The sequence below is a fragment of the Juglans microcarpa x Juglans regia genome, chromosome 8S, assembly GCF_004785595.1.
Source record: "Juglans microcarpa x Juglans regia isolate MS1-56 chromosome 8S, Jm3101_v1.0, whole genome shotgun sequence".
Classification (NCBI taxonomy): Eukaryota; Viridiplantae; Streptophyta; class Magnoliopsida; order Fagales; family Juglandaceae; genus Juglans; species Juglans microcarpa x Juglans regia.
The window spans coordinates 19399269-19425054 of record NC_054609.1 but is presented as its reverse complement, the minus strand read 5'-3'; the positions used below and the strand labels follow the sequence as shown (position 1 = coordinate 19425054).

The following is a 25786-nucleotide window of genomic DNA, read 5'->3' as shown; positions in this document are numbered from 1 at the left end:
TGCAGATAATATTTTTTGCGATGATATATGCATTCGTTAGTGACGAAATTGGTTGGTAACAAAAAATTTACAGTTCCCGCAAATATTATTTGATAGCAAATAATTACGTTTTGCTATCAAATTCATGCGGTCAGAAAATTCTCGCTTGCAAATAATTATATTGGACTATTTTATTTGTTACGAGTTACAATCTGTGAAAATTAAAAACTTTTTTTTACAAAATTAAAATCATCAGAAAAAGATTTCTAGATAATTGTTTTTATGGTGACATATGTATTCATTACTAATGGAATTCGTTGGTGATAATATATTTACATGAATCGTGTGTATTTCTTTTCACTTCAAACTTCCCTCTTGCGTATTTCTTCTCACTTCAAACTTCCTACTCAATAGATCGAGCCACACTCATAATCTCCATCTTCCATGAAAGTGAATTTTTTTCCTTTCATCTCCATTAATGTTATGATTTCATGGGTCCCCAGAATCTCTTCGCCAACGGCTGTCTCCACCGAGCTTGTAGGTCGTGAGATTGTGGTTGCCGTCAAGGCTTTTCCCTCTACCACCAAGTCGTGTGCATCCACTGTCAAGTGCCGTCGTTAGTGGCCCTTATCGACGCTGTTAAGCTTTTCCCTCAACTCCTCTCACTCTCTAATCTGATTTCACTCTCACACACTGTAACACCCCATTCCCGTATCGTAGGAGTGTCACGTGTTTTTCATAAAATAGACCCGACAAGAGATCTCATATTTCATAAACGAAATTAGAATTTATTTTGTAAAAAAATTGTCTAATAAAATGTCTTCCAAAAATATTAAATGAATAAAATGAATAAATTTATGTCATAAAAGTAAATTTTATTCTAGAAAGTCGGAAACTAAATCAACTGCTCCTTCTAATCCTGACCTGCCTGCTCATATTCATCATCCTCATCTGGGTGGTTAAAAACATGAAAACAAACAAAAATGAGTCGAAAACTCAGCAAGAAATCCCTCACAACGTAAACATAATAAATATAAGGTTGTCATAAAAGTTTTCATGCTGAGAGCTTAAAATCCATGACTGTTCATACTGATGTTTATGCTATACATGACTGATTTATTTGAATTAATTGACTGATTTGACTGACCAACACACTTAACTATGTGTGTGAGGTTGTGTACCGGCTCCACATCCCGCAGCCGCGAGGGGAGCCGCTGATAGTATTTTGACATACTATGGTGAACCACGCTTGAGTTTGTTGCTTGCACATCCAACTTAAAATTGAACTGCATTGGTACCATGCATCTGAATGACCATCTTATTAACTGATCTGATTTTATCTTGCACTTGAATTTAAGATAACTTACGTGTCTTATACCCATGAGATGTATGACATAATACATACATAATTATAATTTTTGAATTTGAACATGATGCGAAATGACATGATTATATGATATGCTGGATGACATGTTTGCATATGACATGAGTAGTGCATAAATAATGGCTATCAATGAACTGGCTTGAATAATACTTAAATATAAGCTGAACTGTGATAATCCTAATTTGTAATTAACTTACTTACCTCACTGTGCTTCTTCTTGAATATCATTTCGTAGCTCGTCACCTATACGCAATATTAACTATCACTAAATTTGTCTAAGAACAACATGTATTAATATCCTATTTAATTAAATTCACAATCTAAAATATAGTCAAATAAATCTTTTGTTTAACACCATAATCAACAAATCCTGGTATTTAAATTACTTAAATACTAATAACATATTATAATTTAGTAGAAACTTGGGCCAGTTTAAAATAAGTCATAAAAATCCTAATTCTTAAAATAGGTTTCCTTTATTAACATAATTATTCAAAAACTCATAATATATTCCTTAATTTTTCTATTTAAAGTATAACATAATAATTTTATTAAAATCATACTAAATAGACAAAGGAAATATTAACTAAAATATTAGGCTCAATAGTATACTTTAAAATATATTTCCAATTCTTTAAACACTTTCTTATAAAATAAGTCTATGACTAATATATTTATTTAAGTAAAAACTCATCTTTAAAATATTAAGCCCAACCCAACAACAAATAAAAATACTCAAGCCCACATGAGTAGAGGGCTCAGGGTTTACGCATCAAGGATCAAGGGATCTTTGAAATCATCTTTATTTAACACTTGCAGTAAATTGAAACTAAAAAGAAAACCCAACTTATATCATGAGGAGAAAACAGAGGCTCGGGATTTACGGGAACGACTTGAAGCAAGATTGTGTCAAACTTCTAGTTACATGTACTTTCCAGTAAATTAAAAATAAAAACTAAAAGGCTTGAGCAAAGGAATGAAATATTTGTTGGAGAAGAAAAGGCCATGCGAGACAGCCCATCCCAAACAAAAATAGGGTCATTTTTGGTTAAAAAATATTAAAAGTCTAAGGCTCTTACATGAGGGTTACACGACCAACCTTTTAGTGGCAATTTTTGTAAATATTGAAAAGGTAACTATGAGTATAACTGAGAGGAGCTAGAGACTTTTTAATGTTTTGAAAAAGTAACGATGTGAATCAACTTTTTGATGGCAGGTTCTGTAATTTCAAAACAACCTACTCATGATTATATGTCATAACTAACGGCCTCTTTTTATTTTACAAAGAAACAGAGGTCTGGACGACGAAGAAACCGAGAAGAAGAAAAAGCTGTGAGAGAGGGAGAGAGAGATCTCATAACTAGCGGGAAGAAAGAGAGCCTTACCGAGAAAGGAGATTGATCTCCTGGATTCGACGTTCTCTGTGGTCGACAGTGAGGTGGCTTGATTGAGATTTTGTGAGTATCGGTTTGAAGAAGATTGCTGTAAATTTTGCGAGGGAGGAATGTGAATATATATAGACGAGATTGGGTCTTCGACGTGTTTGTTTCAGAGGGCTTCGTGGGATTCTTGTAGATGATAGGAAGGATATATGGTAGGTTTTCAGATATGAGTTGGTCTCCTATTAGGATTTGAATTTACCAAGTTAGGGGATAAGGATAAGTATGAGTTAGAATTATAAAATCAAAAGATGAGGTTCGGTGGAGATAGGAAGAACTAAGATTTGAATTCAAACCAAAACTCTAGAGGGACATAAAATCTGATAAAATCTAGTAATAATTATTAGAATTAATAATAAAACAAAACTCTAGTAAATTCAAACAAAATTATAATAGTAATTATTAAAATTAATAAATGTAAAATCTGATAAGATTATAAAAAAAATAATAATAATAGAAAAATAACTAAAAGATTTACTTATATATCCCAAATCTATGACTATTATGTTACAAGAATCCTAGGCTGAAGTAATGTCAATGAAAGCTCTTTGAGAACTCAATAAACTGCCTGGATCCAAGAAGAAGAATGAAAGCTCCAGTAAAATGAGTTTTACCGAGCAGTTCATTGGGACTGCTGTTAAGAATGTTGAAGAATGCCAAAAGAAAAATTCTTCCTCCCTTGTTTCACCTCAGACTAATGGTAATGAAATTGCTAATACTATAGCAGAAACCAGAAGTTCTGGAGTGGAATACATTGAATCTGAGAACTTGAATGATCTAGAAGAAGTAGATGCAAGTCTTCTAGGTATTATTTATGTTTCTTTTTTCACTGGGTCTGGGTGGGGGTGCTTATATTTTCTTTACATGTTGTTTTGTTTGAACTTCTCATCCTGAACGATCATGGATGTGTATTCTGATATTTGGAGATCAACTCTTTTTATGGTGTGCACATAAAAAGAAAACAGTTATGTTATTTGCTCATCTTGCTCATTTCATTTTTCAGATGTCTGATTGAGCTTTAGATGATTTATTTCTTTTTTTAGTGTATTTTATACAAATAGTTATGTTATGATTTTAGCAATGACAAATTATTGTTTATATCCTGTGAAGATCCTTTAGATTGTGTATCCACATGCGTCCTAAATGTGGTAGAATGTGGTCATGCACTAAACCACATGGAAAATGATGTCTTTCTCTTGATTGTATTCCCTTGGACTAAGGTCCATGTTGAAATATAGATTCTCTATTTAGTTTGTACTGGCTGCTACTTGTTTCTTGCTATGCTTTTGATGTTATAACCTTTGTGTATACCCAGTTTAGATACATGCCATGTTCTCAATTGTTTAGTATGGAACATGAGATGGATTTCTTTAGAGCATTAAGGGAAACTTGATTTCAGGACAAGCTCACTGTTCCTTTGTTCTTATTTCTCATTTTTCCTCTGGCCCTTCTCCTTTGTAATTGTTATAGAGTTGTTGACCAATGTCAAAATAATACTAGTTGGTAGGTTTTACTATTTATTTGTTTATCATCCCAGTTAGTTGGCTATCCATATGATTGATTGATATTAATGAAAATTTTATTAAACAAGGTACTGTTGTGATCCTGTTTAGTCATTGTTAGTAAATTACTCACAATTGTTTAGCTTTATTTTGCAGCGTTACTTCCTACGTTCATCTAGAAATTATTATCGGAAGGTATGACTTGTTTCTTTTTGCTCCCTGTACAATAGATGTCATATGTTTTGGTTAATATTTTTATGTTATATTGATGTTGATGATGCTCATACTCTAAGGGCTCTGCCCATAGTTATTTTTTTGATTGGTTGCTTTGTAGTTCAACATATACCTTTTGGATGGGTTGCTTTGTAGTTTAGCATATATCTTCTGACATATATGAATATTATGTTAACATGTATTAATGCTCATGGACTATTTTCACATCCATTTATACCCAATTTTTTGTTTGAAGTGCTTTGTATATTGTGTATTCTCAAACAAGCAAGAAAATCGGTTTTAGAACAAGTGAGCTGTTGAAATTGCAGAAGTTCTCCTGAATTAGAGCATCTAGTTTGTTTTCTGTATTTGACTGAATTTTAATTGCGCATAGGTGATGTGCTTTGTGTCGTCTCTTAGTTTTTCAGTTTTTTGTTGTCTCTTATTTGTAAGCCTAGAGATTTCCATACATGTGTACTTAGTCAATGTGGTCAAATGCAGTTGTAAACTTTTCTAGTTTTACTTTTTTGTAGTTGTAAGCTTTTTTAGTTTTACTTTGTGATTCTTTTGCTTTTAGCTCTACTTAAGTACATAATATATTATTACCGACATTAGTGTATTGGAAAAGAATTTTTGACCACGACAGATATTTCCCGCGATTTCCACCACGACAAATAAGTATTTTCGACCACAGTTAACCATGGTTGACATACTTTTTGCAATGAAAGTTTGCACTTTTGCAAGGAAAAGAATTGCTAAAATACTCTTATTTCCGATGAACATTTCGCTTGCAGGATTAAGTACTATCTATTAGGACATAATTCCGAAGAGTTAGCTATGACTTAAAATGGTGGAAAAAAGTTATTTCTAACACAAATATAGACTAATTGTGACAAAATCGCTAGTGGGAAAAAGCCTAATTTGTTGTAGTGTATATGGTGGTGATGTGGGGTTCCATGGCAATATGTAGCATGCCTGCACAAATTTTTTTATTTAGCTTTTCTATATCGTGAGGACTTGATGGTGATGATGATGATCTCCGATAGACAACATGCCAAATAGCAAAGCTCCAATATTAGTTGTTTCCTTGTCACGTCTCGAACATGGCTACACACGTGGCCTTGCTCTGGAAAGAAATAGAAGGCACGAAAAAATCAAGGTCAACATTCCTGATAACTTTACTGGAGGAGTGGACGATAGTGCAGTATTGCTTTACTCCTATGTCAGTACACTAGTCAGAGCTTATACCCCATTTTATGTGCGATTATGGAGAGATGTTCCAAATGAGGTGAATGATCACATTTGGAGTCGTGTACTGGTCAGTTTATATACTTAGTAAATTTTTTTTGAGATGTTTTGATTTCATATTTTTGACGCAATTCACTTCTTAGGACACCTCAATTTTAGCCGTAGCGAGGATGTGAGAATTATGAACGAGTTGATGACTACATTATTTCGGCATCACAAGGGATGATGCTATGACCACTTCAAGAAATTTGAGATGTTGGAAGAAGCTGTTCAGTTCCCTTTTCAAAAAATGAAGTTAGATGATTGGAGGAAGTGTTGTGATCTTTTCGTAAGTCTAGATTAACAAGTATTATGATTTATTCCCTGTAAGTTATTTGACATTATAATTGGTTTCGTATATTATATTTAACATTGTTAATTTCTCTTGCTGCACTTAAGTTCTATCAATATACAGAATAGAATGACTTTGACAATCCACCATCACGCCGGCTCAAGGTCATCCCAACGTCTTGCTGATAAAATGGTAATTGAGAACTTATTAATTCTCACTCATTTTTATCATATTATTTTATTTGAGTACTAATATTATTTCTTAAAATTACTAATGTGGCTTTGTTAGAAACATGATGATCCTGAAAATTTCTCTTTCATTCATGTTTATGCTACTACTCACACTGATGAGCATAGTGAGTGGATTGATCATGTCGCTAAAGATAATTATATAAGTAACGTTATTTTCTATAAATAAATTATGCAACATGTGAATTCATATTATGTTTGAATCCTTATTTTTTTTAATATGTTACTTATTGTGTCTTTTTTCTATAATTGTAGGAAAAAATGGTTAAGACCAATCATCCTCTAAGGAATCATCTCCTAGTGACATAGACATATTCATGCAAGTGCTTGAGATCAACTCAAATTTGGTAAGAGGTTTGAGACGTTCTTTTAAGCGTGTCGGTTCATTCTCAAAGACCTTGACTTCGGAAGTTAACAATCTTACTAAAGATTTAGATGCAGCACGCCAAGAAATTGAGCAGATGAAGTCGAGACAGCAGGAGTTGGAGTCTCTCTTATCGCGACAGTCTGATTTAGAAACACGTTTGCAGGAGCAATAAAGAGACTGCGATTAGAGAATACGAATTGAAGTCCAAGAATAAATACAAAGGGAGATGACGGTCCAGATGGAACATGTTAAGTTAATTCAGCAGGATCGCAGTATACGAGGAAAGAAGAAGAAATGATCAATATATCATTATCATTATCATTATTATATACTTTTATTGTTTACTTTTGCAACTCTATAAGATATTATTAGTTGTTACATTTATGGTGTAATATGAAACAATTTGTATGCTTTTTAATTTTATCAAATTACTATTTCTGATCATAACATTCGCATGTAAACAATAAATGTTTGAACATGAGTTCACGTTTGAACAAAATACCAGCGAATTTGAACAAAACGTTCAAACGTTAGGCACAATGTTCAGATGATTAGAATAGATACATGCGAACGACAAATTTCCATCCAAATGTTAAAAATGTTACGTTCGAACTCTACTCCATTAACATTAGAATGCTACATTCAAACGTCTCTGAGTTAAAGTTTAAATGTTGTTACTTCTAGACATAAATATCATTTGTGCAAAGCAAAACAACAAACGTCAATGTTTTACGTGCAAATGTTTATCAGTGGGGTTAACGTTCGAACGTCGGTTTATACGTGTGAACGTTACTTTCAGTGATGGTTTTTAACTGTCACAAAAAATCATTATGTTCGAACGTTGCACCTCACAGAAGACTTCCAACCATCACAAAAAAAAAAAAAAAAAAAATTATGCCAATTGAATAGTAAACCATCACAAAAAACATTCTGTGACGCCTTTTAGGTGATAGTCGTGCATGGTGACGGTCTCAAACTGTCACAAAAAGGTGTTTGTGACGGTTTGCTCATTTTTTTGTGACGGTTTTGTCAGTCATAAAAGACAAATTCTATTGTAGTGTAGGTAGCCTTGGAGTCGTTCCAAAATTAATTAGCTAGCAGCTGCATGTTGCTAATTAATTAACTGATGATCTCAGTTTTAATTAGAACAATTAAGCTGGCACACACACAACATATATATAAGATGCATTGGATTGGGTTGGCTTTAATTTAATTTACTACAAAACTACTAAACAAATCGAAAACCACTGGATATTAATGGTTCTGCTTTACAAGCAGGTTGAATGTCATGGCCTTGATGTGGGGTTCCATGGCAATACGCAGCATGCCTGCACTAATTTTTTTTATTTAGTTTTTCTCGCGCGAGGACTTGATGATGATGATGATCTCCAACAGACAACATGCCAAATAACAAAGCTCCAATATCATTAGTCAAGGATCCATGACCTTGAAGCTACATGCCAAGAAATTCAAAAAAAAAAAAAAAAAAAAATGTTAATACCCTCTAATGATCATGAATATTATTATGAGTAGTGCTAGGCTGTCACCCTTGACCGCTGAGCATGCCACCTAGTATAAATTTATCTTCTTATTTTTTAATTTTTTTCTTCATATTTTTTTTTATAATTTTAAAACATTTTTAAAATGTATAAAAAAAATCAATACATTAATAGTTACTTCCTTAACTATTAAATAAAAAATAAAAAAGAAAAATATATAAGGTGTCAAAACGAAGTACCAAAGTAGCATTTTCTTATTATTATATGTACGTACATGATGACTCATGAATATTGAATAGTTCATTGAATACCAATTTGCTTATGAAAATGAAAAAAATGGCACTATACGATATGAAAAAAAGAAGATATATACGTACGTACCTTGTGCGGTTATTGTCCATTCCTTGTCAAAGCTGAGAGCCCAAATGAAATACCCTCGAAGCCCAAGCGCCTGAGCAAGCAAAATCTTCCCTGTTGTCGATAGGGCATCATCATACCCTACCCACGACTCCTCCGTATAAGAATAGGCCGAAACTGTGTCCACGTCATATGCCACGGTGGCTTTGGTCCTGTTATTAAAATGCATCACTTGTGAGAAAGTCAGCACACCCATATCTCCCGGACCCACGCCGATGGCTGGTGCTCCGACTCCATGTGAGTTTGGGTCTTTGAGCTTCCATGTTTTACCATAAAGCGCCAAGCCCATAACCAGCTTATTTCCCGGTACCCCAGCACGAATCCACGACTTAAGCCCATAAACTGAACTCAGATTAGTTTGTGGATCAAACAATGCCGCATGAGCCCCCGTGGCCGAAGTGTCCCATGATCCATGATAATCGTAACACATCACATTGATCCAATCCAAGTTATCCTTAATCGCGGCCGCCGGGTAAGAGCGGCTGCTGCCATCCGTTAAGTCTGCTGAATAGTACACGGCGGCTGTGAGCAATAGAGGAAGCCTGTTTGTGATCTTAGCCTCCTCTCGGATTGCATGCCTCCACTCTTTTAGTAATTGGCCAAAATCGTTCATTTCTTGTGGGCTTTGAGGGAATTCCCAGTCAAGGTCAATCCCATCAAACCCATACTTGCGTGCAACCTCTATAGTTGCATGTATGAAAGTTCCACGAGATGAGACATTGGAGGCAATAGTAGCAAAAGGATCTGGGTCGATACCTCCTCCACCAATGGAGTAAAGAGCCTTGACGCTGGGATTCTTGTGATGGAGGGTGGTGGTGATGTTTAAGAGGATCGTGGCCGTTGAATCCGAGATGTCAATTTCAAAGGTGACATTGTTAGGCAGAAGAAAAGCATAAAAGACATGGGTAAGCAATGATGTGTTTATGGCTGAAGGTGGCAAACTATCCAAAACCCATGAAGGATAGTAACCCGCTTTGATAACTGGCATCGACGAGGCACCAGCCATTGGCGTGGCACGTCCAGCGATGAGCAAGGCGAATACTATAGGAAGGAAGTCCACAAAGTTGAGGCTTGCCATAATTTTGAAGGATCTGATTTAAGTTGTGGATCCGTTATGAAGAGGCCGAAGCCGGCGGTATAATATTATATAGAAAACATCCAGTTTTCAGAAGTTTGGATGGATGTGTTTATGGAAGGTCCTACCAGAAAATTAAAGAACAGTATTTATGTACTGTAGTGCGCATGAAAGGTAGAGATTCTAGTAGTGATCATAATGTTTTGAATTGTTCTTGGAGATCAGATAGGATGATAATTTGTCCGGCCAGAAACCAATCTTTGACCTGATTTCCTGGATTGTGTTTCCAGGATTTAAAAGATATATATATATATATATATATAATTTGCAGGTAATTAAACAACTAATATTAATGGCCTTATTGGTTTGTTCAGTTATGTGTATATAATAAGGAAATTAAGGAATATTTATAACATTCTTACTCAATTTCTTGTGTAATTTTGACATTTAATTTTGTCTAATCATGCGTAATTTGATGTACATTATATTATGGAAATTGTTATAAAGAACAGACAGATCAAGTCTGAGAAACATATAATTAAAATGATAACACTAATCATGTAGGTACACATGGAAAGTGGGTGAACTTTTAGTGGGTGGAAGTTTTGGTTGTCCTGAATTAATATAGAACATGAGATCGACAAGTGGAAGCTGGCATGCACTAACAACGGAGGCCAGAAAACCCCAGGTGGAAGCTTCTATATATAAATCCAAAGCCATATTTTGAGCAGTACGATATACATCATGTTATATAAAATAGACAACCTTAATTGACTGAGTTCCCTCATTGGCTTGATCAGATTTCATATAAAAGTCAAATTGTGATCATGGGCAGCATATAATTAATAGTCGTATTTAAAAAAAAAAATAGTCAAGATTTCAACCTGCTCGATCATGAATGATTATTGTTTATGATCATTTCCACCAATTCCATAATTCAAGATTGTATAATATATATATATATATATATATATATATATATATATATCAAATGCCTTTGAAAGATCCCAATTAAACCTCCTAAAAGATTAGTTCCAAAGTTGGTGCGATCGATAAAGCCGGCAATTAGACGTCTAAAGTTGAATGTTGATGGAAGCTCAAACGGGAATCCTGGTGTTGTAGGGGCGAGTGGAGTGCTTAGAGATGTAAAGGGAGACTTGCACATGGCCTATTCGGTTTACCTTAGTACATGTACTAATAATTTTGTAGAACTTACAGGTTTAATACATGGGCTGCATTTGATTAAAAGGATGGGAGTTATTGTAACACCCCATATTTTAGTGTATTTTTAATTGAAAGATTATTTGTTATTAATTTAAAAATTTATTCTCTTGTTTTAAAATTGTTGGATTTTTAGTGGGTTTATTTTTTATGATTTTGATTTTGTGAAATTTATTTTTGAAGTGCTTTCTTTAAATTAATTATTGTTATGTGTTTAAATTTCTTCTCGAATTAAATTAACTTGTTGTTAGGTTTAATTATTTATTTTCATTTTAATCACTGCGTTTGAATTATTTTATTTCACTTGCTGTTTTAAAACCGTTTCCGTTGAATCATTTTTGTGACCCAAGATGTGAGAATTGGATCTCATTTCTTTTCCTACATTTTTCTCTTTCCTCTTTTGCTTTTCTTCCTTTTTCTTTTTCTTCCTTTCTTCCCTTTTTTTTTTTTTTTTCTCCCCTGGTTTCCCTTCCCTCGCGGACGTCTCTCTCTCTCTCTCTCTCTCTCTCGCCGTGCAACCGTTCCTCACCCAGCCTGCTGCCGTCGTGCCGCCGTGCGCGACACCGCCCACCCCATCGTGCTCCCCACCGGCCGACGACCTCACCCCTTCAATTTCAGCCCTCCTCGCGCCGCTGTTAGCCCCCACGCACCACACCAAGCCGCGACACTCCTTGCGCCGCTGCGCCACAGTCGCGCCACCTCCGGCCACCATCTTCTCACCACATCATCCTCGACCTCTTGCCAACCCATTGGACCCAACCCCACCTCCGATCCGTCACCGGTGAAGCACATTCATCAACATTTCCGATTTGGGTATTTTAGTCTTCTACCGCCTATTGTGCCGCCACCCACGGCCAACCACCACCACCATTAGCTTCACTGACATCCCTAAGCCCTACCCTATCAATCTCGGGTCTTCGTTTGCACCCGTTCAAAAGTGGGTTTTTGAGACCCACGGCCACAATGCATTTGGCACTGTTTTGTTGCTGCGTTGCCGCTTTTAGCACCTCCTTGATCTTTTAAAAATTATATTATAGCATTATAAGTATTTTTCTCGAAGAAATTTTGAGATTTAAATGTATTTTTGCGCTAATTTATATTTACTGTGAATTTATTGTTTGTGCCGGACTGAGTCCGAGGAGTAAAGGGGTCAGTTGGATTGGATGATGGAGTTGTTTGTGTGATTGGTTTATGCTATGAAATTTGTTGGCTGTTTCGGATTTAAATATTGGTGTTTTGAGTTTGACGTTGGTCATGGTGGATATTGGTGATTTTTTTAGGAAGTGGTGATATATTTTGGGATTATGAGGGTTTTAAGTTTTGAGAAATTAAAATAGATTATTTTAGAAGCTTAGGCTTAAATATGGAAATCCGTGATTGATTGAAAACTTACAGAAATTGTGTGATTATTTTTATAGGTGACGATTTATAGTCGACTCGATATTTTTGAGGAAATTTCTGAAAAGCTAAGTTGCCCAGGTAAGCGGGGTTCATATACTAGTTTTGCATAAAAGAAATAAAATGAGGTTGACTTGGAAAATAAAGGTGTTTGTTTTTGAAAATAAATGATCTGAAAACAACCTCAGATGTTTATTCTGCATATGCATAAATTCAATATAAGAGAAAGTGTTTTCTGTCATGACTGGTGTAGAGATGAGTTAGTTTTATGCACTTTATTTCTGAACTATGTAAAGGAGCGAATAAGGAATTCTAAAAGTTTTGTTATGAATAAAAGAGAATACTTTGTTTATGTTTATCTCGAATATGTGAAATGATCTGAAGCTTTTCAGTGTTTTGTTTTGATATGATGTGTCATCTAAAAATCTTGGCATGAAGTTCTGATTCTGTATATGTGTGTAACTGGATTTTCGATGAAATCCGTTCTGTTTCTGTTAAAGCCCAACCACGGGTATAATGGTGGTTTATAACCCTACCACGGGGGTGAAATATGGAAAATGACCCAACCACGGGGGTGAAACATGGAAAATGGCCCAACCACGGGTATAATGGTGGTTTATAACCCTACCACGGAAGTGAAACATGGAAAATGGCCCAGCCACGGGTATAATGGTGGTTTATAACCCTACCACGGGGGTTAAACATGGTATTGTCCCGATGTGATATAAACGATGATAAGATTATAATGTTTCAGTTTAGAAATGCCAACGGATTCTCTTTTTGAAATAAGTATATTTTTCTGAAAAATTTCGCTCTAATGTTTTTGTACAAGTTTTGTTTCTGCATTCTGAAAGTAAATGATTTGTTTGGCTTATCAAATGTTATAAATGCTCATGTTTACATGCTAGTATATGCTCTCTGCTTGCTGAGTTGTTGATAACTCACCCCGTTAATCTTCATAATATTTCAGATGACATCGATGGCTCAACTGAAGATCAGTATTAGAGTCTATGGAGAAGATTAGCATTGATTTGTTGTTGGGTATCTCATAATATTAGTGTTGGTGTTGGAGGTTAATTATCTTTCTTAAGTTTGCTTCAATGGATTTAGACGGTTTATGGAAACTATGTTAATGTTTTATTATTTCTAGTTGTTATTTGAGACATGAAGAAGAGTTGATTTTATTTGGGTTATTGGATTGAATATTGGATAAATGAGTTTATTTGATTTATTTAATTGAAGTATTTACGTTCGATTTGAGGTTTGAAAAATGGATATATTCTTGAATTTGGAAGTACTCTAGCCTTGTTAGAGCTGATTATCAGGTTTTATGAGTTAACTCTCCGGACCCTTAGGGTCGTGGCGTTACAGTTATGGTACCTAGAAGACTATTGGGATGAATTAATGGTGTTGTTGAAAGAATTAGATACTCAAGTCACGCACATATATCAGGAAGGAAATGCCCCGCAGCAGATTATTTAGCGCGATTGGGTGCGAGGGGCTGCAATCAACAATGGTTTTCTCAAAATATTCCTACTAACCTTAGAGGAATTTTACTTAAGGTTAAGCTTGGTTTTCCTAGTATTAGGCTTGTTTAGTATGAGCGAGGTTATTATATCTTTGGAGTGGATTTTGTTAATCCTATTGTTGGATGTAATTTTTCTTAGTTTTGTCCTTTGTTTATAATGGTTTTTCTATACCATAAGTGGGGTTGATTAAAAAAATAAAGTATGGAGGTCCGTCCTCCCTTACACGAAAAAAAAAAAAAAATGCCTTTGAAAGATTCAATAAAAGTAAGTTCTAGTTTATTTGTTCCGATCCCTTTTTTTCTTCAAATATGAGTTTAAAATGAGTCTAGATTAACATGAAATGTTAAACAAATAAGTATTTTTAATTTCATAAAATCTTCTTATATATTGCAAATTAAAGGAATTTCCTATATATATATATATTGTGTTAGAGAGAATTAATAGATATAGAAATTATAAGCACAATGCAACGACCATATATTGGTAGCAGTACTAGGCACTATTTATATATGCTGGATCTTGTGGACGTGTGGCTAGAGGTCTCTGACAAACTGCAACCAAAAGGATAAGGGGGGTTTGGTGTGGCCGTGAGGGACATCTCCGATGCCCAAACATTTCGTATACTCGATTCTTACCGATTTGGGCATCGGAGGTGTCTCTCAGTATCTCATCACCCCGAGATCATTTTTTACTGGATCTGCATGAAACATGTGACATGTCTACAACACTGGACTTGGACATGAATAAATAAACAAAAGGAATTGGAATTGGCTTCAATATATAGGCTTCGAGCTGCGTACTCAAGTCAAATGACTTGCCTTGCAATGCCTGCCTCTTGCGCGCATAGCTGCCATCTCAACGTTATACACAACATTGCTGTGACTCAAGAGTACCGATGTATAGTTGATAAGAATTCGAAAGAAGGAAAAGTCGCCAAATTTTTTGGAATTTACAAACAAAAAGAGTAAATCATGATCTCTAACAAAAGCCGGTCTGGTCATCTTGGTATTACTTGGGAAATTTGCGAACTGCTAGCCGAATAACTTCGTTGCTTTGATTGAGAACTGCTCCCCACAATTTCATCAGCTTTTATTGAAAAAGCTGGCTTTTTAGGTGTAGGAATAGGAACAACTTCATTTTTAATCATTGAATAAACTTCCAACATTGTTGGTCTATCCACTGGATTTTCTTGGACACATAAGAGTGCTACTTGCAAGCATCTCATGAGTTTGAAATATGAAGAGGAATCATCAAGTAATAGATCAATAAACTCCATGCCTTTATCTTCTTTCCACAACTCATACGCCTGCAATAATCCCATGCATGTTCCTTATCTTTATATATCAAAAGCAAAATCTTGAAATCGTATGAAATTAGCTTAATGAAGTTACTAACATAGTCTAGAAGACTCAATGATTCGTTTGGTCCATAACAACATGAATTCCTCTTGCCACTTATGATTTGCAGAAGCAGAACTCCATAGCTATAGACATCATATTTCATGGAGTACACTCCTTTCCTAACATATTCTGGAGGAACATAGCCACTGCATTGCATATGTCAACAAAGATTCTGAGAATTTAACAAGATAAACATTTGCAAGAACCATACACGAGTTGAGGACTTACTATGTTCCAACAATTCTGTCTGTGTTTGCTTCATGTTCATCTTTTCCAAAAAGTTTAGCCATACCAAAATCCGATATCTTTGGATTCATATCCTTGTCTAGTAAAATGTTGCTACCTTTGAGATCTCTGTGAATTATCGTAAAATTTGAGTATTCTTGCAGATATAGAAGCCCTTGAGTAATCCCTTCAATGATGTGAACACGTTTTCTCCAATCTAAGATATGCCTTTTGATGGGATCTGCAGGAAATTAAAATTGTCAGCAATTAGTCGTTACCCATAATAAGTCTAGCCAAACACAAAAAAGGAGAGCACTACTCAAGCAAAAAATCATGGCTTTTCATCATCCCATAAATTTAAAATTTCTCAATACTGGCATAAAATTTCAATATGGCATACCAAAGAGGTAGAAATCCAAGCTTTTGTTTGGCATGTACTCATAGATCAGCATCTTTTCTTCATTCTCTATGCAAAATCCTAGAAGTCTAACTAGATTTACATGTTGGAGTCTGGCAGTAAGAGTAACCTCATTTGTGAACTCTTCATGTCCTTGAGTGGAAGTTTTTGAAAGTCTCTTCACTGCTATTTCTTGCCCTCTTGGTTACTCACCCTGACAACATTGAACAAATGGTTTGTTGAGAAATAAAGAACAAATGGAAGCGAGATTTTGACAAGATGGTGACACTCCCGTGAGGGTATTTGTCCCACAAATTGGTGATGAACAAAGGGAATTGAGTGCATTCATTTGTGCACCAATGACTCTTATTTATAAGTCATCATGCACCGGTTGGTAAATAGCACATCCATTGGTTAACCAATAGTAACCCAAGGGTCACAACCTTAAGAAGTGACACCTATTGGCAAATGGCACAACCATTGGTAAACCAATGATAACCCAAAGGTCACAACCTTAAAAAGTGACACAACCTTTTGACTAAATTTTAAACATCACCCCTCATGGGAACCATCACCATGTTAGAGGATATCATTCCAAGGGGTACACCGTTTGGTGATCACACCCTTTAGAATAACATCTCACACTTGATCACACAAAACAATGATGATCCAGTTGAGTATTTTACTTTGGTACCAATATAAGCTTTCTACTACTCAACTCTTATCTGCTACTCTTGCAGATCGGCGTCAGAGCATGACAAACCTCTACGTGCACATGTTTTTGTCATTACCTTATCTGACCGCACTCTTTACCATATGTGCTTCCACTGATCACATATTAGGGGTGCCTTCATTTCAGTAAAAAGAAAAATTTAGTGAACGACATCAATTCTTCATGACTGGATCAATTAATCCATATTTCATGATTGGAAATTATTCATTCCCTTGTCACAATTGATGACTTTAGCCGAATGCATAATACATGTATCAATATGCGCTGAATTTTCGTTAAGTACTTCCACTTGAGGCTATTCCTGAGGTTTTTCCTAATTATCTTATCAACGACTTTGCAAATGATTAACCATTTACTTGGGTAATTAAATCACATTTCACTAAAACTTTAGTGAATGCCACTGAATTTTCGTTAAGTACTTACTCACCTGAGTCTTTCCTTAATCATCTTATCAGTGACTTTACCATAATCAATCTTTTACTTGGTTAATCAATCTGCACTGAAATTTTGTCAAGTACTCACCCTAAAGTCATTCCTGAGATTTTTCTTGGTCACTTTATCAGTGACTTTACAAATGACCAAAATTTTTATTTAGGTATCATCATAACTCCAATTTTCTAGGCGTCCTCAGAATTGTTGAGTTATGCATGTCAACTATGAGATTGCTTTACCTAGGTTTCTCTTAATCTCATTCCAATCACATGTTCTTTGAATTTTTCTCTTGGAACTATGTATTCCACTTTTTATCAAAGAAATGGCAGACTGATTATCACAAAATACATTGATTGGTTCTGTGGATGTACCCAAATTCAAGCTTTCAACAAAGCGTTTTATCCATACCGCATTACTCACTACAGTACTACAAGCAATATACTCTGCTTCCATAATAGATTTAGCAACACAGCCTTGTTTCTTATTTAACCAAGAAACTGTTGTTCCACCAAATAGAAATATATATCAAGTTATAGATTTTCTATCATCTATATCACTTCCAAAATCAGCATCACTATAGCCGATTAATTTTATATCACTGTTTCCAAAGCACAATTTCAAATTTTTAGTACCTTGTAAATATCTTAATATACGCTTCACTGTTTGCAAATATTCTTTACTTGGATTGGATTGAAATCTACTTACCAATCCTATTGCATGACAAATATCTGGTCTGGTACTTGTCATTGCATACATAAGGCTTCCCACAGCTTGAGCATAGGGAACTTAATCATTTCACTTATTTCCTTCTTATCTTTTAGGCACATACTTTAAATAAAAGTATGAGCTTTGCAAACAGGCGTACTTAAAGATTTACAATTTTGCATGCCAAATCTTTTAAGCACTTTTTTTAGATATTTTTCTTGATCTAAATACAATAGATTTGAATTTCTATCTCTACAAATTCTTATACCAAGAACATAGGCGGCTTCACCCATGTCTTTCATTTCTAATTTAGATTTCAAGAATTCTTTTGTTTCATGCATTATATCTAGACAATTACCTATTAGTAATAAATCATCAATATACAATGATAATAATGTTAATTTATTATCATTTTTCCATATGTATACACAATGATCTAGTGGACTCATTTCATATCCCATTTCCAAGATGGTTTGGTGAAATTTCAAGTACCACTATCTTGAAGATTGCTAAGTCCATACAGTGACTTCCTCAACCTGTAGACTATCTCTTCATGTCCTTTAATTTGGAATCCTTCTAGTTGAATCATAAAGATATCTTCTTTTAATTCACTATTGAGAAAAACTATTTTTACATCTAACTGATATAATTCCAAATTCATCCTGACAACAATGGACATGATGATCCTTATGGATGTGAACTTCGCTACAGGCGAATATGTATCTACAAAGTCTACACCTGGTTGTTGAGTATATCTCTTGGCTACTAACCTTGCTTTGTACTTTTCCAAACTACCATCAACTTTAAATTTTCTTTTGAGAACCCATTTACAACCAATAGTTTTTCTATCTTTTGGAAGATCTGTTAAGTACCAAACATTGTTTTTGTTTATTGATTCTATTTCATCTTTCATGACCTCAAGCCATTTATCTGAATCAATACTATTGACTGCCTCAGAAAAAGTTTCAGGATTATTATCTAAATTTTTCAAACTGGTATTTAAGGCATAATGGTCTTGAAATAGTATTGATGGTCTTCTAGATCTTTTACTCCCACTGTCTCCAACATCAATACCTGAAGATTGATTTTCATCTGGCTTTATTTTATTTTTATTATTCTGGATTTGAATAATATTAGAATTTTCATTGTTAGACATTGTGCAAATCTGTTAATTCTCTAAATCATTTAATAAATCTATCTGATTAACAGGAATAATAAGGTGTATATTTTTCAAGAAAACGGCATCTCTACTTTCTATCAATCCTCTTTCAGAATGATAAAATTTGTAGCCACTTCCGTTTTCTACATACCCAATAAACCTGCATTCCCAAGTTTTACTTTTTAATTTATCCTTTAGAGGCCTTGGGATAAACACTTATGCCTTACAACCCCACATTTTGAGCTTACTTAAATCTGGTTTATGTCTCGTCCATAACTCGTAAGGTGTAAGAGGTTTCGCTTTAGTTTCAACTCTATTCAATATATATATAGCAGTCGATAATGCTTCACCCCAAAGATATATTAGCAGATCAGCATATGCCATCATCGTTCGCACCATATCCAATAGAGTTCTATTTCTCCTTTCTACAATGCTATTTTGTTGAGGTTTATATGGTATAGTATAAATGTGTCTTATACTATTCAATTTGCAAAAATTATCTAAAACTTCAAATTCTCCTCCTTTATCATTATTCAAACTTTTAATAGGTCTACCCAACTGGGTTTCTACTTCTAATTTAAATTCATTAAATTTCTCAATTGCTTCAGATTTATGCTTGAGTAAGTAGATATGCCCATATCTTGAATAATCATAAGTGAAAGTAATAAAGTACTCCATTCCTCTATGGGTTTTGGTTTTAAAAGGTTACAAACATCAGAATGTATAATTTCTAATAAATCAGTGAATTTCAACTTTTGAAAAAGATTTACTACTTATTTTTCCTTTGATACATAGTTCACATATATCAAAATTATCTGAGTTTATTTGTGGTATTAATTCACTTTTACACATAAATATGCACAATTTCTAGACACATTCAAATGCTCAGAAAGAAGTACTTTATTAATATCAACATTCAGTATATACATATTGTGATCTTTCATGCTTTTGACTGATTCATTGCCCTTACTAATTACAACGGTTCCAAACTTAAACTCAACCGTGTAGTCTTTCTGATCTAGTACAGGCACTGATACTAAATTCCTATGAATACTAGGTACTTATAAAACATCACTTAGTAAAATAATGGAACCATTCACTTTGAATTTACATGTACCTTGTCCCAAGACATCGCAGTATGTGTTGTTGCCCATATACACTTTGTGCTCTCCTGTTTGTTTATTTTCAAGTTTGACAAACATGTCTTTGTTCCTGCATATATGTCTTGTTGCTGCAAAGTCAACCCACTATGAATCTAATGCTGGTTCCACTAGCATTACTTCTGCGACTGTTATCACAATTTCCTTACTTTTTTGTACTTTTCCTTTATTAGGACATTGTGATTTGTAATGCCCATTCTTTCCACACTTAAAAACAGTCTCCAGAAAATAGTTTATTCTGTTTCCTTTTTAACCATTTTTTTTCTTAAACTGTTTTAGTTTCATCTGTTCTATGTAGAACGCTTGTCCTGAGCCATCAATAAGTTGGATGATTCACTATTTTTATTATTTTTCATCATTTCTCCTTCAAGTACTAAAAGTATTGAAAATGATATCATTGTTACTTCATTTCCATTGTGTGTTAAAGAAGTAACAATATGATCCCAAAATGAAGGAAGACTATTTAGTGTGGTTGTAACTTGCATTTTATCAGTGAGAGGATGACCGGCATCATGTAATTCTTTTGCAATTAACTCCATTTGAAGTACATGATTACCAATATTATCATTCTCTTTCATACAAATCCGGTTATACTTATCCAATAATAACTGTATATAAGTATCCGACCTTAAACCATGCTTCAACTGCATCTATAATTTCATTAGCAATTTCATAGTTTTTAAATAAAGGAATAATATGATCACTCATGCAATGCAAAATCAAAGCATTTGCTCATGCATTGTGTTCTATCCATTTATTTTTATTTGAAACACTGCTCCCACTTTCACTTTCATCATTTTATACAATTTCTTCCCATGACTTTGGTGTTGTTAATGTATATAAGGTTTTTTCATGGGTTAGAAGAAAAGTTATATACCTTTCTAGGCCCGAAAATTTATTCCATTCAGTTTTTCTATCCCTGAGGGATCAATATTTTTCTTCGGTGCCATAAATAATAAACCTTAAAAATTAATCAACAAGAAAAATGTAGAAATAATAAATGTATACTATTTAAATATAATAGTTCAATTGTGCAAAAATTATAACTATTACAAACTTAATAGTAATAATAACCCTTGGATTTAATCCTAGGTGGCAGTCTAGAAATTCTCCTATTATATTTTAAATAAGGAGAATAATGAAAGTGATGCTCCGATCGAGAATATTCACGTCCTTTCCTTGATGTTTCACCTATTTCAAAAAATTTCTGGCGATAATTTCGACCAACAGGTGCTTTGTAATGTTTTGACTTGAAATTTGGAGCACAACGGCTTTTAAATAGATCAAATCAGACTTGAAATGGTCTCTAACGGCCCGATTGAACAAATCTGTCACGAACCGGTTCAGAAAACTGAATAAACCGGTTCAGCTGGTTCAAACCAGGTTTTGAAGAAAATTGGTGGTCGGCGGGTCAATCAACGGCTCGGTAAGTGGCTCGGCTCGAAGATTGGCTTGCGGCTCGGCTTGAAAGGGGCAAAACGGTGCCGTTTGGAGGTGACCATTGTGTCTCTTCAGTGTCAAAAATGACGTTGTCATTTTTCTCCTTAGGCTGAACGACAATGTCGTTTAGTCCATAAGGAATTTGAAATTCTTGACCGTTGGACCAAACGATGTTGTCGTTTGGATCTACGGGCCGAACGATACTGTTGTTTAGTCCCTCCCAATTTCGAATTGGTACCGTTTCGTCCTGGGTTGTCTTCAACCTCGCGCTGGGACTTTCCAGAAACAATGAAGCTCGTGTTCCTTCCAACCAGTTGGTGGCCGGCGACGAGGACTCCGACGTGCTCTGAGGTCCACAAAGTCCGGCGGCTGTGAGGGTCTCCGACGACCGGCCGAAACAGTGATAATGTGTGCAAATGGGCTAGATAATTCACTGTTTCTTTGTGTAAAATAATGTCAATAATTTTCTTCAAAATAATAACAACTTACAAGATTTTGAAGATTTCTAGTGTACTCTAGACCCCCCAACGTGATCTGAAAAAATTTCTCTCTTGGATTTTCATGCAAGCAAAGATGATTATAATATGCAAATGTGGTTGCCAAATCAAGTACTTGCCTATTTATTGTCTTCACAATGCGCGAAAAAATTCCCTCTGTCATAACCTGACTCTAATACCACTGTTGAGAAATAAAGAACAAATGGAAGCGAAATTTTGACAAGATGGTGACACTCCCATGAGAGTATTTGTCACACAAGTTGGTGATGAACAAAGGGAATTAAGCGCATTCATTTGTGCACTAATGACCCCTATTTATAGGTCATCATGCATCGGTTGGTAAATGGCACATCCATTGGTTAATCAATGGTAACCCAAAGGTTATAACCTTAAGAAGTGACCCAACTTATTGGCAAAGGGTACAACCATTGGTAAACCAATGGTAATCCAAATGTCACAACCTTAAGAAATGACACAAGCTTTTGACTAAATTAAAAAGTTGTGTCTCTTGACACTTTACTAGTCACACACAATCTTTTGACTAAATTAAAAGGTTGTGTCTATTGACACTTCCTTAAACATCACCCCTCATGGAAACCATCACCATGTTAGAGGATATCATTCCAAGAGATACACCGTTTGGTGATCACACTCCTTAGAATAACATAGCTTGTCTGCTAAGCTAGACTTACAAGTATTAGCCATTGCATCATCAGCTTATAAGATACATTTTACTATCTAAACCGAAAATCAATTTTTTGCCAATATTCCTAATCCTTCAGATAAAAGAATAAGCATGGAAGTGATGCGTTACCTTGTACACGGGGCCAAAACCACCCTCCCCAAGCTTGTTTGCGCTTGAAAAGTTATTTGTAATGGCTGTGATGGTAGAAAAGCTGAACACTTGTAAATGCGGAACGCTGCTATCAAGATTTTCAGCAGCTGGGGGATTGGTTATGGGTCCAGATAGACCTCTTTTGCCAAAAAGAATTATGCCTATAACCAAAGATGGAAAAAAAAAAAAAAGGAAAGAAATTGTTGAGCTCTTTATGTCATTCTAATAAAAGGGTATCTCTCCTTTCCATTGATATTAATGGCAAACTCAATTGTTGATGGCACTTACCTTTTAACGTCAGTACTCTGCCTTGTACACAACACATCATGAAGACTACAAGGATAATGATCAAAGCAATTGGAAGGAGAATTATTAACAATAACTTTTGCTTGTTTCCATGACCATTTTCTTCGTCTTGAGCTGTCATTGCAGTTCAGAAATTGAAACAAAAATGTTTGCATGTGCACATATACATATTTACTTTTTAAGCACTGCAATGAGAAAATTAGAAGATGCGTTTATAATATACTTTTACCAAACAGGTGCCGCCAAGCTAGGTGTTACTCAATTTCTGAAATTTAGTGCCTCCAAACCAAACTTAAGTTATCAAAAGGGTCAACCTCCAACTTGAGGGTATTCTTCAACTTGGGTGAAAATAGTGGCGTGGATACTTGAGTTGCTTTGAAGCTCTTTGTCAGGTGCAGAGGTCTAATACTTCTGGTATGACAGAGCTCTCATTTAAGGTTATTGAAAATGGCCTAAGTCATGAAATTGCTATTCCTACCATGAACTTCCGATTACCACATAATATCAGCCAAAATCCTAAACTAAAGACTTGTCATATAAAACACACTTTTTCATTTGTCAAGCAGGCTGTTGGGGTCGTTAGACCCTCTTGCTGTAAGAGATGTGAATTTAATTATTAGATGTCAGTGAAAAACCAAAAAATGAGCTCTATTTTGCTTTTTTGTGAACTTCTAAGGCAATTTTCCTAACAAAGCTGCATAAGAACAAAATACAACCATTATAAATTTCAGAGTACCTGCCCGAGAAAGCACCCAATTGTCATCATTAATGACCTGGAACACATTGTAACCAAGTAGCTTCTTCTCCTTAGCATAAGCAATCTTAGTTCTGATAGACTCCACATCATCAAAATTAATCCAAGTGGATCCAATAATGCAGTAATTCACAACATAAGTGGCATTAAATATTGATGTTGCACGATAACTTCGAATGTACCACTTGATGTACTTGTAACTCATGCTTCCATCTGTTGTTACGGCCAAGCCTGATGATGGTGCACCAATAGCATTTTCTTTGGGATTCACAAGCGCCCAAGCATAGCCATGGTAAGGCAAACCTAAAAGCAACTTGTTTGCTGGAAACCCTTCAGCCAACCACTGCTTTGTACCATTATCAGTATTGACATGGCTTGACGGATCATATAAAGCAGCATGAGCATGTGTAAAGTTCTCTTTTGAAGGCAGATGATAGTCATATGCCACAATATGAGCCCAATCCATATTTTTTTGTATTGAGTCAATTGGGTAACTCCCGAATTCGAAAGCTGGCAAGTAACGAAGAGCCATTGTCAATATCAATTGTGCTTGGCTAGTGTTTCTAGATTCAGAATTCACTTCAGCTCGCCACTCATCCAACATAACTCCCATGTTGGTCATATCTGAGGCTGTGTTAGGCCAAAGCCAGAACAAGTCTATGCCTTGAAAACCATATTGTCTTGCTGTTTTTATTGAAGATTGAATGAAAGATATTCTATGGGAAGATTGGCTGAGCATTGAAGACAATACTGCAGTGTTAGCTTTGTCACCCATGATGGATTGAGCTGTTGCAACTTGTCCATTCCAGATAGAAAGAAGTGTGACAACGGATGGGTTCCTGCGTTTTAAAATGTTGGTGAAGTTGGCGAAGTATTGCTCATCCGCTGAGGGGATGGAAAGATGGTATGTGGAGGAGTCGACATTAGCAAAAGCGCATATAAGGTGTGTAAACAAGGCAGAGTTAATGTCAGGAATGGGGGACTCACTGCCAGCATACCAGTAACCGGCTTTGATCCAAGTTTGAGCATCAGAATAGCGCAAATGTAAAGACAAATATATTGACAAGCGGAGGATGATATTGATGGACTTCATGAAAGAAAAGCTAGATGATAACTCCTACCAGAGTTTGATAACACTTCTTTCATGTGAAAAGCATACGATTAGGAACAACATATAGGAAAATTAAGGACATCAATTCGGCTTTGATACGTAAGTAAGAAAGAAATCCAAGTTATGATGGATGACACAGTTAGCTGCCGGTCCCAGGAGGCTTTGATATTTTAGACTATCTCCTCCCTTAAGTCTTACTGCAATTGCATTGATGTATAGCGATGCTACCTCAGGTCCCTCTCGATTTTTCTTTTTGTTTTATGATTGTGAAGAACTTCATCCAAGTCAACAAACGAATTAATTTGCTCGATTTGGTGTCAAATTGATTAAACAGCTTTCTTTGCTTTAGACTTTTGGCTTTCATTCCTATAGCAGTACTATCTGCCTGACTTGATACATTAATAGCCAATTGCCTCTTGAATAATGGAGAGAGAATGAGAGTTTTTTTGTCATAAGAGACAAACGGATGATGTAGAACGGGAAATGATATGACCTCATAACATGAGGAACACCTGCCAATAACAAATTGGCAGGGGAAACTTCCCAGTCAATGCCTGATCAATTTGTCTACGTTCTATGGATTTAGGTTTTATAATCTAAATTCCAATTTCTCCTGTAGCTGGAAAGAAAACTAAAAAAGTAAGACATGGACTAGGAATGATGGAACTTGTTCCTTGCCTTGCTACAGAACTAGACTAAAACTAAGGTAAGCCTGAAAGAAAATAAGTAGGATTTCCTTTAGAAGTCCAGCATAGACAACCCTTTATTCCAAATACCACGAA

The 25786-nt window shown here is 35.2% G+C and overlaps 1 protein-coding gene and 1 pseudogene across 1 annotated transcript; both read right to left on the bottom strand.

Moving 5' to 3' along the window:
- Positions 1-7875: 7875 nt before the first annotated feature.
- LOC121244652 (class V chitinase CHIT5b-like) lies at positions 7876-9816 on the bottom strand. The gene is made up of 2 exons (XM_041142814.1): positions 8592-9816; positions 7876-8164 (listed from the first exon to the last, which is right to left on the bottom strand). Exons 1-2 carry the CDS (start codon positions 9703-9705, stop codon positions 8139-8141), a joined length of 1140 nt encoding a protein of 379 aa, XP_040998748.1. The 5' UTR covers positions 9706-9816; the 3' UTR covers positions 7876-8138.
- Positions 9817-14847: 5031 nt separating this feature from the next.
- LOC121244311 lies at positions 14848-24986 on the bottom strand (annotated as a pseudogene).
- Between the last annotated feature and the right edge of the window lie 800 nt (positions 24987-25786).

Excerpts from the sequence above, each read along its gene's own strand:
- LOC121244652 (XM_041142814.1), bottom strand. The coding sequence starts at position 9,705 with ATGGCAAGCCTCAACTTTGTGGACTTCCTTCCTATAGTATTCGCCTTG. Across the intron at positions 8,165-8,591 it reads ATGGACAATAACCGCACAAG|CTTCAAGGTCATGGATCCTT; the intron begins GTACGTACGTAT and ends CTTGGCATGTAG.